Below are 16,393 nucleotides of genomic sequence, written 5' to 3' on the forward strand. Positions count from 1 at the left end.
TTCAAGCGCGCTACTGAGATCCCTTGCACCAAACAGAAAATGCAAATGTTACAAAATACAGTGTATGTTTAGATAATATCGTGAGAGTATAGTGAATCATTAGGACGCCGTTTTCATTGGTTACTCTTTTACACAAACAAGTACGTAGACATCGGAGAAGGGTCTTCAGTCATGCAACGGCTAAGCCTAATATACGAGGTCCAGGTTTACCAAATGAGAAACGAGTAACAGTATAATATCCACCAAGGGAACTAATACTCGTTTTTTTTCGATGGAGACTCTACATACTTCCAGTATCCAAATAAATACATATTCCACAAATTCCTATGAATATTCCAGATCCATCATGATTAGATATCTTTGAATCTTGATTCTTTTAATCTTCCAAACATACTTCTTCCATAATTCTCAGTTCAAAAACGTTTTCCAGAATTTATTCAGGTTTCCATCGACCAATCTCCAGGTTCTTCAATTTTCATGAAACAATAATTCAAAGATATATAAGGTCTTTCCTATATTTAGATACTGTGTTTTTGTTTTATTATTGTCTTTGTCTCCAAACGTTCAAAGTTTCTTCCATGGAAGAAACCTGGAACGCTTCATTACTTGGCCAGCGCTAATGTACAATTACAAAAAAGGGGAGCGAGGGAACAGCTGAGCACGCGCTATCATTCTTGTCCAATGTGTTCAATTCAGATCACAGTGTTTGCATATTCATGGTTTTAATTGGGTTTCCTTAATATCTGGGCGTCTAGGGAGCATGCTACATAAAGCAATACGTTATTATGGTGGAGTGAGAAACATATGACGGGCAAAAGCAATAGAAAAGGATTCCTAGAAGCGAGAACATAAACCAACAGAAGCGCTACGATTATACAGCTATCAATAATAATAGTAATCAATATGATTTCCACGATGCATGCCTCCCTTCTATTACACTTTTACACGATACCGATTATGATGATACTTATCTTTCAAATGGTACCGTCTTTTCGATGTTGCTACACGCATATATCTTGTATATTGTATGATAGCGATGGGGTTTAGTTATATAATAGGAAATACTGTGCGAACAATATATGTAACTTCAAAAATCTCTTTAAATTAATATCGAGAATAACTATACATAAATTGTAAGAATTGGAAAATACAACAATAGTTAATACAAAATTCTCGATCTTAATATTAAGAATTACATACAAAATTCGAACAATACATCCTTATACAACTATCAACCACCGTCAAGAGGCAATATATTCTCCAATAACAGAGATTCCGTACTCGTACAATAGACGAACGCTGAATTAATCGTGCTCAATTATTAAATACAACTTCCAAGTATTGATATATAAATACATATACATGAAAAATCTTTCTCAATAGAAATTTCGATTAAGATAAAGAGGTTCATGCAAAGGCGACTATCGTGTACCAGGAGGGTCTCAATAAAAACTCATAGAAGCTACGTATGACAACTCGTACGTTAGAACTTCAATCAAGATTCATGTAATCGCGCTTCCAATTTCCAAGACTAGTTAGTTTGACAAGACAATACAAGGCATACATGAGAGCGTATTTTTCAGATTCATTCTCAAAGCTTTAAAGAAGTTTCCCAATTACATTATTTTATGCATTTTAGTCAATGTAGCATCCCTGATGTAACGCGTTCCTGTCGCGTCACACAATGCAAGAAAGCAAGAAATATTTACAATATTCTCCCATCTTACATACTCCTGATTTACTTAGTAATGCGTGCAATATGGCTGCTTTAGTTGTTCATAGCTTCTAGATGTCTTTTTTTTTTTCTTTTTTTTTTGAGTAGTCGCTACACGTTGACTTCCGGCATTCTCGCCTTTGAGTTTATATCAGAAAAAGATTACAAAAAGAAAAAAAGTAGTAAGACAAAAATTATACAATACGAACAAAAGAGAAACTGAAAAAAAGAACATGTAACAAAAAATATTATTTCAAAATATTTTCTGAACGAGAACGCAACACGTGGGCGTGACTATTGTATTCTTTTCTTCTTTTCTTTTTCTTTTTTTAAGTTAGGTTGCGCCCGCTAGACCGAACAGAAGTATCTCTCATCATCTACACATTAAAAAAAAGGGTAGTTTTTTTACATGAATATGTTTATAACTTACGAAAGGATTTTAGGAATCTTGCGCGTAGGAATAGTCGTAATTACTTGGCCCCACAATAGAGTACCGACTCCGAAGAACAGGCACCACATCCATTGTTCTAATGTGAGAGCTTTCGTGCTGAACGCCATTTTACCGTATTGTATGATAATTACCTAGAAAACAGACATAGGATTTTATTGAGGAGACACAAGAAATGGTAATTTCGGTGTCACCCAAGTGTTAAAGAGCTTCTCTCGTGTCCGTTTCTCCTTGGCTGGAATTCTTCCCTTCGTTAAACCTATCTTCTAATTAATTGAGAGTGAGAAAATGTGAAATTCTATCTAAAGGCTATTTATTAGCTGACTATTTGTTATTAATAGAATAGAAAGCTAAGGATAAATATTAATAGATTCTTCCATTGCAAGTTCAAATTCTATATATCATACTATACTAGACTTGGCTATTAAATAAGTAGAGAAACATTTAATCTCTCTAATGTTCTACTATATTGACAATTTCTATCCCTAATGTCCCATATATCAAGATATTGAAAACGAACACGAATATATTGTTAAACACATAATCATAATTCTAATAATATTCTTAAGAAATATATGACAGAATGTAAGAAATATGGTCTACCTGCGCTAGACATGTCATGATCCAGATAGAGTAAAAGATGGGGTTGGTGAATATTCCTTGGAAGACATTACGCTGACCATGGATTTTCCTAGCGTTAAATTCGTTGAAAAGAGTCATCATGACGAATGTGTTGAAGATGATGGTGAAGTGCTGCGTTGGACCGCCACCAGTCTGCGCAACTCCTCGGCCTGTTTCGATGTCAAGCATCTTATCACCTATCAATCAAATAGCTCACTGTTAAAAAATGTTTTGTTTTGATCGGTTTAGTCATCTCGAAATCAAAAAACAAAATCATTCTCACAAAGTTATTACGCTTGACAATAATCCGAATTATTTCTTGTTATTTCTCTTTCTTTAATATTGTTGTAGTTCATCGCTTAAAAGAAGACACTTGGAAGGAACGCAAGCCTGACTGGTTATTTCCAATGGATCCAATACAATCGTAAAAATAGACACACGCGTTGTGTGTATAGAAAGAAATAAGATTTCTTATGTAAATCTCAAATGTCGCTTTCTGCGCGACAAATAAGTCTCTCAGAAGCCACACCGATGAACTCTATCTTTTATTCATTTTTTAATTTCATTAAATATGTATACGATTAATATTTACTTCTCAAGAAACAAATGACTTACTTCCATAAGTTAATTTATCGCAAGAAGGTGACATAAATAATAGTAAATTCTAAGATGAATTTAAACAGTGTTTGCGACGTTATCATTTTCCTGTACTTTCCAATTTATGAAGTTGACCAATGTAGTTTCTAAATGGTTCAAGTAGCACATATTCGAACTTTTTATATATACAATTTTCTTTTTTTATTTTTTTGGATTCAGAGATGACAGAGAATATATGAACCTCCCAGAAGCCAAACTGATCATATTAAAATTGAACATTTTAGAAAAAGAATTCTAAGCTAAATTTTAGAAAGTAATATTTGTAATTGTCCAATATATGGCCAGTTTGATCAGCATGGATTCTCTGAGGGACTCATACAATGAATGAGCGAAAAACAAGAATATTTACCAACGAAAAGAAGCATAAAAATTACAGACAATTGATAGACAGCTTGGCCGAGAATGTTCTTCATCATTGTCCTGGAGATGAGCGGCTTCGTGCGACCGTACGGTTTACGAAGAAGAAGGTCAGACGTTGGCATTTCGGTGGCCAATGCAAGAGATGCTAATGTGTCCATGATTAAGTTCACCCACAACATCTGCACCGCTTTAAGGGGGGAATCTTGCACGGCACATGCTCCGATAAAAGCAACTATAACAGCGACGATATTGACGGTCAATTGAAACTGCAAGAACTTCGCTATACTATCGTAGACGTTTCTACCCCACATAACTGCCTTCACGATCGACGAGAAATTATCGTCCGTTAGAATGATATCAGAAGCTTCTTTAGCGACGTCGGTGCCGGCGATGCCCATGGCAAAGCCGACATCCGCCTTTTTCAAAGCAGGACCGTCATTCGTTCCATCACCGGTTACAGCAACAACCTCGCGACTCACGCTCGCTTTGCTATCGATTATGCCTTTCACGAGCGTGTATTTGTCTGTAGGCGACGACCTAGCCAACACCCTTAACCTCGGCCACACTTTGTCCAGCAAATGTTGCTGTACCTCGCCGTTAGCGTCACGGATCCTCCTGTTGAACTCTTTGCCTTCTAAGATCAGGAAGTCTTCGTTCGGCTTAAAAATCCCACATTTCAGGGCAATGGAACGCGCAGTATTTATATTGTCTCCAGTCACCATTCGCACAGTGATGCCCGCCTTCTGACACTTCCTGATCGCGTCCGGCACCTCCGGACGTACCGGGTCCTCAATACCGACGATGCACAAACACGTGAGATTGTTTACGACGTTCTCCTCGTCCTCCCAATTCGGATCGTTGTCGATGTGAACCTGATTGATCTCTGCCTTGCCGGGAACGAAGTCGCGATATGCGACGCAGATCGTACGCAGTCCGTCGCACGCCATCGGCTCGATCACGTTCTTTACCAGACGCTCCTGCATCTCTCTGGTAAATTTCTCCAAATGACCTTCACGACCATATATAAAGGCACATCTGAAACAATAAAACGTGAAGATTATAGAAGAAGAATATAACTATAATTCTTATGATCTCTTAATTTTCATATTATTCAGCGATTAAAAAGATCTATTTCAGCATAACATAATTAAAAAAGAGGAACAGTAAATATTTTTCAAGAGACCTCATAACGAAAAATTTAATAAAAAATTTTCATGACATGTGACCAGTTGACAAGGAGTTAAATTTTAAAATTGCTTTCAAATGAAAAACAACAAGCTTGTAACAATTTTATGGTAAATAATACATTCTTTCACAATAACATCGGCCTGTAAAATACAGCAAGTGTTTTCCACGTTTGATCTATGAATTATAATTGGCTCAGGAAAGAAAACAACATACTTCTTCATAATGATCTCGGAAGCGCCCTTGGTGAAGAGTCTGTATCCACCACCTTTCCTCGGGATGACAGTAGACATGCTCTTCCTAACGCTATTGAACGTGTACACCCGTGTGAAGGTTTCCTCAGGTTGATCGTCTCGTATCGTCTGATAGTTCATGCCCAGGGCTACTACGAATCCAAGTAAGGCACATTCGGTTTTATTACCGACTTGAAGCGGCAATTCTGTAGGTTCCTGCGGGGGCATTATTCTGGATGTGTACGCCGAATTAACAGCGATAGCTTGAATTATTAAGTTTCCGATGTGCGACGGGATCTCCGAGAACTCCGGGACCTTTTTGCTCATTTTCTCGCATATGTACGACTGAACGACGGTCATCCGGTTGGTTGTCAGGGTACCAGTCTTGTCCGAACAGATTGCCGTGGCGTTACCCATAGTTTCGCAAGCATCCAAATGACGTACCAAGTTGTTGTCTTTCATCATTTTCTATACACAGAGAATCATACATAATTGTATACTCATACATCAACAATATTCCTTCACAAAATTTTAATATCAAATAAAGAGTAAAATGAAGAATTTACAGAATTTTAATATTTCTCTATCATTTTACTCTATTCCTTGTTTTTCCCTGTTTTTCTCTATCATCTTAATTATTAATTTAGAAACAAAATAAAAAGAGAAATATTAATAAAATAGAAATAGAAATAAAAAGAAAATATTTATGATAAAGTAGAAAGCTGTTGAGTGCATTCCGATAACTTAATATGGATAGAGTCTTAAGAAATCTACAACCTTTAATGCGAAGAGTAAATCTCAAGAGTGCTCCTCTCTACAGTGAGGATACAGTGACTTTTAAAGATTTATAAATAGAACAGGAGTTCATTTTGTTCGTAGAAACACAATAACGCTTTTTCAAACTATTCTACTAATTCTGAAGTTCTGAGGGAATGAAATTGATGAATAGTTACCTTAACGGAATAAGCGAGGGAGAGGGTGACAGCTAGAGGAAGACCTTCGGGAACGGCGACTACGAGTACCGTTACACCAATGATCAAATGCCGCACCAGATCACCAGCGTACATATTTTTCCAAGGTTTCCCCTCTATCACAAACGTGGTAACGCAGAACTGAATGACTAGAATGATAACAGTAAGCACTGCTATGGTCGAGCCGGCATAACCGATTTGTATGGCGAGTTTAGTTAGCTTGGCTTGTAAAACACTCTTCTCTTTCTTCCCTTCTGCTCCGCCCGCATGGCTGGCTGCATGATGGTTCTCCCCGGCCTCGTGCTTGCCTCCACTCACATGGCTGTTTCCAGTTATTTCTCCAGCTTCATCTCCTTCATTAGCAACATACAGATTCATTTGAGTTCATCTATAACCACACCGTCTGAAGCTCGATTCCCATTTCTTCCTTCTTGATTTATCGTCTTTTAATTAATTCTAACTTTAAAACAATACAATTTAGAAAGTAGTAATATTTAAGAAGGTGCAGATACATTGTTTAATTTTGGATTTTTATATAGCAATATTGTCCAAAATTACATAGGAATTAGATGACCAGTGGAATCGAGTTTCCTCGTACTACATTTACAACTACATTGCTTTACATACTCTAACTAATATTATGATACTGGTGACTAATGTTAGTAATCAGTATCTACCAAAGAAAAAGAAAAAGAAATGTAAACGGTACCAATAAGCCGGCAAAAATGGAGAGAATATAATCAAGGATTAATCGAAAAGCATAACAGTTACATGTTATGAAATAGAGGTGAGTAAAATTATTATAAAGTATACAAAAGAGAGAAAAAGAAAGACAGGGCGCTATTGAAATAAATGCAGAAATAATCAGAAGCTATACAAAACTTTAATAGCGGCTAAGATTCTTCTTCAAATATGCATAGAACCACTGCTATTGGAAGCATTCACAGAATCAAATATAACAAAAGGTACAGAGAAGCACGGATGAGACATAACTTTACTCTTTCACGCTGTCTTCATAAATCTTCCCCACTTAATTTGTACGAGAACAAATGGATCAAGAAGACAAGATAGGAACAATAGAAGTGAAAGAAAAAAGTAGATTGATTTGACAACAAATTTCTGTCTTCACGTTACAGAGGCCATATACATAAATGTATAATATAGAGAGTGCAGTGAACAAAACATACAGAGTGGTGACATAAAGGACAAAAGTTCAAAATTAAAAGTGTTATCCTATTTATCTGTAAGTAGAACTTAAAAGATTTTTCGTGACGCGTGCGTACTTTAAATAAAAATATACAGAAATCTAGAAAAAATTAAAAGAAAATTATTTTTTAAGATAAATAAATAAATACGCGCGCGTGCTCATTTAATGTATATGTCGAACATCAAAGTGATGAACAGTAATGATTTATGATAGTACTTTATTCACCTGTTAATGACTTCTTCTTCCGCTGCTTCTTAGCCTCTAGATAAAAAAACGCATGCAAAACAAAATCGATTAGCAGTCTATCTAAAAATGTAATATGCCAGTCGTAAGTTATGCCATATTTTTGAAAATTCTCTTTCATTCTTAATCTCCCGATTTTTATCGTCTTTTCTGTTCTCGTATTCTAGCATAATACTAATTAATAATCCTAAATGAACAGCCTAGAAGGTTTTTCTTTCTCTCATCAACGCTAGCTTCGTTTTTTGTTATTGTTGTATGTATTTGTAGTGTCTCTTTTTTCTTTTCTTATTCTGTTAATTACCTCATCTGAACAGAGTATTCAAGGGACAGTGTAAAAAACATGTTATACAACACTTAAAGGGCCTTCCAGGTTGTGCAACATACACAACACACAACAGCGTAAATCACAAGAAAGCAAACTGGATTTATGTCTATTTAATCCTTTGTAAATAGTCTTAAGGTCGATTCTTACTATTAACGTTTGATATTTTTGAAATAGAAGGTGGTATAAAGATATAAGCTGAATCCCTGTTCAAAAATCGAAAATTAGAGAGTTACTTACTCCACCTTCTATAAAAAGTTAGTAAGAATTGATCTATACGTAACAGTAACACTAAAAATACTTCTAACTCATTCAGTGGAGGGTTTTTATACATAAACACATAAGACAGAGATACGAACATTAACAACCAGATGCAGGCTAATATAAATATTTCAAAAAAGGCACATGATGTGAGTAACTAATAATAATAGTAATAATAATAATAATAATAATAATAATAATAATAATAGTAATAATAATAATAATAGCTGCAATTAACGTGCGATACTAATAAATATTTAACTGCTTACTTAAAGTTTAATTTCTACGAATTGCAAGATTTTGTACTATTCTAACCATTCACTCTCTACTTCATTTTTCAAAAAATTTTTCTTCCTTTAATGCAATATTACTCTCAATGCAATGACGATAAAGTGAGCTATGAGCTAAATGTTTTCTTCAAAGGAAAGAAATTAGTATACCGATCAAGGAGTCATTTCAAAAGTACCGCAAACACATGCTAAGGAAAATGAAAGTGTCACAAATAACTGGAAAAACTAAGTTCACGATAAAATATTCTCGCGTCAATCCAAAATAAACACCATGCGTCAATTGTTGGTTTTCTACTTTTCTTTCACGTATTTTGTGCCATGCGTTTCGTAATACCCGCTACTGCTCTCTCTTAAAACAATTAGTAGTTAAACTTCTTTGTAATTTATTCGGATAAAAATTTCTAGCATTTTCCACAGGAGGAGAGTAGCGAGTTCCAATTAATTTTTTAAAGTACTATAGTGGGAGAACTTGGCAAGTCTTACCATTTTGAAAACAAAATTATCCGTAATATTTGCTTCCTTCAAGATGCCAAGGTAATCATTTTAAATTCCGATGATCTTCCTTAAATATTTTGTTCTCAAAATGATAATTTCCGAACACTACACTACTTTATCTTATCCCAAAATGTTTAAGAACTAATTCAGGACACCTTGCATCGATCGTTCCATTCCCCACTGAAATCGAGTTTACATACCTTTCTTCATCTTCTTGATTTCTTGTTCTTGTTGATCAACAGCAGCACCCAACAAAGTAAAGATAATACCAGCCTGGGAGTTAACGCCCACAGCAGTAACTAACATTTTCCCAGAACCCTCCATCACATGTGTACCTTTAGAAGGGACAGAAGTCACTGTGATTACCATCCCAACACAGAAAACAAATTTAATTATCGGTGTTCGATCTGTGAAACAGAACCCTCACCTGAGAGTACCATGGGATCGAACGATTCTCCTTTTTTAACATGGTCTGACTCTCCGGTTAAACTGGACTCATCCACTTTGAGATCGTTGCTTTGTATAAGGATACCATCTGCTGGCAGCAGGTCTCCATATTTTATCTGAATTGTAGATTACCCAATTTAGGGAAGACCTTGTTTATGTTTTTTCGACGAAGTAATGTTCGTATCCCGAAACTCATTATCGATGCATGTGATTTATTGACAAATTCTCAGACAAAACGATATGTTCAAGAAGTTGCCAAATTTAAGTACAAATGTTTCTATATTAAATCATGTTACTGATTCAAATATGGGCTTTTCGTGTTAACCAGAGAATCGTAAATCGTACTTGACTGCATTTGAAATACACTTTCTGCTAGTACAATGCATAGTCTGCTGCACATACCTGACATATATCACCAACAACAATGTCAGTCACAGAGATCTGTTTGACCTCTCCTTGCCGAATGACAGAGAATCTATGCTCCCCTTCTATCCGACTTTGGAGACCCCTAAACTGTTTTTCCTTAGAGTAATCATTGGAAGCTGTTACTATTACCACCAAGATCACAGAAACAAATATAGCAGCTCCTTCTATCCAACCGTACTTTGATTCATCTTCATCTATCAAAGCTGTAAAAGTTCATAAAAAAAATGCATTTTTTTATATCTTACAGAATACGTTTATTCTTATTCTTTACCCAACAGCTAAGAAATAATATTAAAATTCATACTTACGTCTCTCCTCATCATCTGCTGGCTGATAAAAGCTAAGACCTAATGAAACCAATGCAGCTACTTCCAAGATGATTAATGTAACATCTTGAAGAGCTTCCCACACTAGTTGTAGAAACGTTTTTGGTGGTTTTGGAGGTATTTGATTGGAACCAAATGTATCTCGTCTATGTTGGATATCAGCTGCTGATCCACTGAGACCTGCACAGTGAAAGTAGTTTCTTCTGTGAATATTTCATTTGTACATGCATATTTTGAATCATAGAACTACACAAGGGTAGAATCTTACCTTCACTGGGTGAAGTGTATAATTTTTTACAAATCTCCTGCACACCACCATAACTACTGATTTTATTGACACCTTCACGTCCCCGGAGCTCCATGAGCTCACGAAGTTGCTTAAGAGTGATACCATATTGGGTTGGTCGGCCATCTATTGTTGCCATTTTGCTTTGTACACCGACGTTGGCCTAAGCCAACTCTACTGTACTCCTTCACGCTAGCAGCTCGTATTATTCTCTGGTGTCACTGACACCACTGGCCTCCAGAAAATTGGAGGGCCAACAGCTGCAACAGATAAGAAAATCATCCTAAAACTCCATTCCATTCAACAAATCTTTCTTATATCAAGGACTGCCATTCTCAAACTAAGATATGCATGGTTTTTATTGCTGTGCTATGAATGCTAATTAAAAAATAAGATATTAGCATATGATAATGGCAATGCGAGTCATAGTTATTTAAACAGATGTGTCATTATGTCATAATTATATTGGTACTTCTGGTCTTGATGAAATGGTAAAAAAAAATGAGATAAATATCCTTATCTCATGATACTACACTATCAATATTGAAAAGTCTGACACAGAAAGAGCTTTATGAAAATGCAATTCCATTTTATATCACCAATAGTGAAAGATTTCAAGGTTATATATATGTATGCAGTTTAAATGGCACCTTAATTTTTCCATAGGCAATGGACATTATTATTTCTAAGAATTAAAGTTATGCAATTTCTATAAATTATCAAGTACATATAATCATAGAAAACCAAAGATTCAATTTCATCAAATATTAATATTCTAAAATATATCCAATATATATATCACAATAGAAATCATAATACTCCTATTAGAATCAATACAAGTGATGAGAGGAAATCCAAACAACAGGAAATACAAGTCATTGAACTTTAAAATTATCGACTGATAAGTACAAACATTGGAAATCGCAAGAATTGAATGAAACCTAAAATTTAAAATTAGTTATGAAATAATAGGATATAATTTTTTAATCAATATCCTTCCCGCTTCAAGAAAACAGTTATAAAGTGAACTTATTGAAACTTTTATTCCATACATTTTTACATGAATAAGAAACTTCTATTTTCTTGGAAGCATAAAAGAGTTGTAATTAAGCTAGGACATCTATTCCCCTTAGAAAACATTCAGGTTGTGGAAAACAGATTATTCTGTGGCATGCCATTGTTAATTCAACTAGTAGCCTTCAAGACTTACACTAACGAAAGTAATTTAGAAAATATATTGCTCCTAAAACTAATCTCTGAACTCTGAGCGCACACGTAACCTAAACCTCAATTGCTATTCCTGAGTTATGCAGTAGACAACCACTCAGTTTAGATTAGAGTTAAGTTTCGTAACTTTAAAATATTTAATTACAATTTATATTCTACATCTTCCACAATGCCAGTGATAGCCTACATCGTTTAAAATGCAGAACTAAAATAAAATTAAATAAAATAAAATTTAATCTTATCTACAATTAGACAATACTAACTGGGTTTTACATAAAACAGAAAAGAAATAACTGTAAAGTTAAAAGTTCAGTAAATAACTTTTATTTATAACAGTTAATAATTTCATTCGATCCCTGGAAAATCACGAAAAAGAAGTTGTTAGATGCGATAGAATAACCGTAGAGCGCTATGGACGTAAAGTAAAAGGCTGCCACGAGTGGCCTGGCCTAGACTGTCATCGAACGCCGACATAGTTTTGAGGTTATGTACCTTGACAAATGAGTCATTACTGAGAGACGGCAGTAAAAGTGGCAGACACTCTCTTCCGAAATGATGTCACAACGAAGAAACGATGTAACGGGAGCTTGCAATTGAACGAACATCGACGATATAGCCTGTCTAAAAATAACACCGATCGCGGAAAAGAGACAGAGCGACGACAGAGACATAGGGAGAAACACAGAGGGATAGAATAGCCCGTTTACCTTCTGGTGACAGTTTACGTGTTGACGGCGACAACAGATCGCGAATTGGCATGCAAACTGACCTCCCCTTCACTGGTTACGGCCACGAAGCTTCATTCTTCCCTGTCAATCACAGAACGTGCAGAAACCCTGATTCGCGACACGAACACCGCTCTAGGCAGCGAACTTGCTCGCCACGGAAAGGCGTGTTAAGTGAAATAAGCCATTAGCAAAGTAGTAATCGATTCGTGTTGCCCTCTAGCTGCTCGCACGCGTACTGCGCAAAGTTTCACTATTTTCCACTGGTTCCACTTGCGGCTCGATGCTCTAAACCATGATGTCGTAAAAGAAACTAACGTTATTATAAATTGTAATGTTTCTAGTATTATGTGTCTCATGAAAGAATACATCCAGAAACTTTTTATTTATATATTACAGAAAACATTTTAAAATTTCATTGGTAACGAGATACGACTATCATGATTATTTTGGTCAAATTTGAAACACATGTGAAAATGTATATAGAAGTTACAAGATATTTATTGAAAGTATACACTTCTCAAAGATCATCAAAATATTTGAACAACCAAAGTATTTACTATATCAATAAGCCACAATATTTAGTGAGGCCATTTTTAGCATTAATTGTATATTTAAGACTGCTATCCATGCTGTATACTAATTTTTCACTGAGTATATGTTTGCACTATATACATATATGTATATATATATATATATTTTTGAATATTATGTAAATTTGAAATCAATTCGAAAATGTGTGTATATACATATATATTCAATATATTATCTCATTACAGTGCTAACGAAATCACGAAAAGTTTCGTACAATGTAAAAAAAAATTTTCTGTGGTAAATATGCGTAAAGTTTTGGGAGCCATTGTACAGATTCATCATTCTAAATTATAACCTAGAATGTTTTTAGATTTATTTCATAAAATTTGTATGTACAATACCTCTTTCTGTTCGAAGTTTACAAAATTTTGATTTAGGAGGCTTGCTTCCGTTCAATTGTTTAATATTGAAATTTTCCAATAAATGTACGAGCTATAGAGAAATTCCACTATTTTCTACTAGACCTGACACTGGAAGGTAAAGATGAACCAATATTATAACTGAGCTGTGGATATTTATGCAGATTTATATTTTTATGAGTGTAATTTAAAAAAACAGAATCTAGTTAGAAAATAGAATATTTTAAAATAGAAGTTTAACTTAAATATTATAACAAGTAATATATTTTGTCTATTTTTGCATATTACCCATAAATGCAGAAAAATCTGCAGTCTGGTTATAATTTATAATATTAAATTTATTCAATGAATCTTTTGATATATTTTTTTACATATCTATAGAATTTTCTATAATTCTCCTTGACAACTGCGATAGATTGAAATGCACCGTAACATTTTATTTTTGCAAAATATTACATTATATTTGCGCTCTTTTTTCTGGTAATGTTATCCAAGTCATTCACATTACTGATAATTATTTAATCCATGAACTTTATCTTTATCTCATTTTAATTATTCTAAAAAATTTAGTGACGTGGGTGACCGATGACCACCGTGCGGTAGAAAACGTGTTAACTCTTTCACGGATCAGTTACTCTTAGTTCCAACGAGACGTTTGCTATGTAATACCGAAACTTCTTAACAAATGAAACGATCCATAGAGAATTGCTTTGATAAATAACTTAATTAATTCGTGTAAGTCGAGATATGTACGTTGTAATCTGTGTCGTAGATGCGAACAGTCGCGAGCGTTTTGCAATATGTAATTTACGATATCGTGGAACACACCAAGCGGAATTCAACACAACAGAACCGATACATCACATAACGAGTCTCGCAATCAACTGAACGCTCCTGGCCGCACATTTTTACTTGGAAAGTTCAACCTGATTCATTCATCACGTTTACGTAATTTTTACTCACAACTTTATTTCCATCCTATTACAAACGAACTCCCGCTAAACAACTAGTTACCGCAGCCTTAAATACCTATTAACAACTGCTGTATGACAGACATCATCGTGAGAGAACGAAAATTCGCGATGATCTAAGCGAAATGATCGCATTCTTCAAGGGTATCTTATAGAAACTGCTTGTGCGATAAATCACTAAACAGCGAATGTTTATGCAAATTCACATTATTATAAATATAATTTAAAAAATGGAACCTAGATAGACAACTGTTTTATCTACTGAAGATCATAAGGAGTACATTTTGAGAAACCATTGTGAATCTTCAAAGATACAATATACACCATAGATTTTTAAGTACTTCATACCTTTATGAGTATAATTAAAGAAATGGAATCTAAATAGAAATTTGTTTCATCAACTAAGTGTAATAGTACATACTCTTGGACTTTAACTATTTTATATATCTTTGCATATTATATGCATTGTGTACAATTTTTCAGTCTACAAATGACTTTGTTTTCATAATTTTCTCTTGACTTTTTAAGTCTTTCAGATACATGTGAATAAAATAGCTGGATTACAAAAGAGCTAAGTATATATGGATTTCTATACCAATAGTAAGAATCAAAATGCTATTACTGGATCTATATCTATTTCTATAAATGAATTCGTCCGGTCCCTTCCTCGGATAACTTTGTCTTTGGGCCAATTCTAGTTTTTCTACTTTTAATTTTAAAAGCAAAAATAATGTCATCTTATTTATTAATATATTTCAATGTTTCTTATGTTTATGCTGTGCCTTAAGAACGTTAAGGTAGATAATTAAAAATCCTAGACTAATAAGAAGATATAGATTTATGATCGATGTAAAGGCTTCTCTTGTAAATGATTTCTCGTTAATTTCGTTTTACTCTATTCTTTTTCCCAGAAGTCGTATGTAACAAATTTCATAAACATAATGAGGTGTCATTATTGAATAAAGTATTACCGATACTCGACGAACGGGAAGCAATAATTGCCTCGATTTTTTCATTCGCAATAAAGTCACCACGGTTTATCGTGTTTTAGTAATCGACGCTCTTTTTTCTACCCCAATAACCACTCGTATTTAAAGAGTGTCGTTTAACTAAAAGAAATTGTTTGAAGCGGTCAGAGGCCATTTCCTTGGCCGCGTGGAGGAAAGAGATATTTTCTCTGTGCTCTATATTTCGAGAGTACGTGTCGATATTGTTGATTGAGCTGAAGAGCCGAGAGTCGATACGGGGCAAACAGAGCGGCAAAGCAAGAGGAGAAGAGGGAGTTACTAAAGAGAGAGGAAACGGAATTCTTTTTACCATCCAATTCCAACTATTTTCGTACTTTCACGCGGATTCCCTTCCATTGTTTACACTCGTTCGAGCACTCGAGTCGAGAGAGATAGAAAACGTCGAGAAATTCTTGTTATCGAACTTTGGAAAATTCTTTTTATTGTTCGAGAGATGGGTTTATCGTAATTTTATTTTTCAATAAATTTTCATCCATACTAATCGTCGTACACGACGTCTTGATCATTTCACACCAATCATCGACGGAACTTAACCTAAAAAATTATCGCCATTTTATTTTTCAACAATTTTATTCTACGTTAATAGTTATATTGATGTACAGATTTCAATTCATATTAATCGTCCTACATATATGACACCTCAAAAATATCGCATGAATCATCAACGAACTTAACCTCAAAAATTATTACCATTTTATTTTTCAACCGATTTTATCCTACGTTAATAGTTATATCGATGTACAGGTTTTTATTCACATGAATCATCATACGTATATAACCTTAAAAATACCGCATGAATCATTTGACAGACTAAAAGATTATCGTAATTTTATTTCTCAACGATTTTAGCTTACATTGATCGTTGTTTATGGCATTTTAATAATATTATACGAACCAACAATAAACCTAACGTATAAAATTTCCGGTTGCTCGATTTATAGCGTTTGCAGTTGCAATTATGCCTGGCAATTTTCAAGGCGATAAAATCTCTCTTTAC

At 34.5% G+C, this 16,393-nt stretch overlaps 1 protein-coding gene across 16 annotated transcripts in view; it reads right to left on the minus strand.

Annotated features, from left to right (window-relative positions):
* The window catches only part of PMCA (plasma membrane calcium-transporting ATPase 3), an 88,606-nt gene that overhangs the window by 37,190 nt on the left and 35,023 nt on the right, over positions 1 to 16,393 (minus strand). For 13 of the 16 annotated variants that reach the window (XM_069130324.1, XM_069130322.1, XM_069130323.1 and 10 more), the window contains 11 exons: positions 10,475 to 10,752; positions 10,189 to 10,386; positions 9,857 to 10,083; positions 9,435 to 9,570; positions 9,208 to 9,342; positions 7,622 to 7,657; positions 6,172 to 6,542; positions 5,202 to 5,686; positions 3,790 to 4,835; positions 2,766 to 2,980; positions 2,145 to 2,296 (listed from right to left, as the gene is read on the minus strand). In XM_069130324.1, coding sequence (XP_068986425.1) covers positions 2,145 to 2,296; positions 2,766 to 2,980; positions 3,790 to 4,835; positions 5,202 to 5,686; positions 6,172 to 6,542; positions 7,622 to 7,657; positions 9,208 to 9,342; positions 9,435 to 9,570; positions 9,857 to 10,083; positions 10,189 to 10,386; positions 10,475 to 10,631 — 3,158 coding nt within the window. In that variant the 5' untranslated portion in view covers positions 10,632 to 10,752. Of the gene's footprint in view, positions 1 to 2,144; positions 2,297 to 2,765; positions 2,981 to 3,789; positions 4,836 to 5,201; positions 5,687 to 6,171; positions 6,543 to 7,621; positions 7,658 to 9,207; positions 9,343 to 9,434; positions 9,571 to 9,856; positions 10,084 to 10,188; positions 10,387 to 10,474; positions 10,753 to 12,426; positions 12,733 to 13,379; positions 13,509 to 16,393 lie in introns of those variants that run through there. The other 3 variants (XM_069130317.1, XM_069130315.1, XM_069130321.1) reach the window with 3 other exon arrangements.

The sequence above is a fragment of the Bombus flavifrons genome, chromosome 16 (assembly GCF_040668555.2).
Source record: "Bombus flavifrons isolate JBK064 chromosome 16, iyBomFlav1_principal, whole genome shotgun sequence".
Lineage (NCBI taxonomy): Eukaryota > Metazoa > Arthropoda > Insecta > Hymenoptera > Apidae > Bombus > Bombus flavifrons.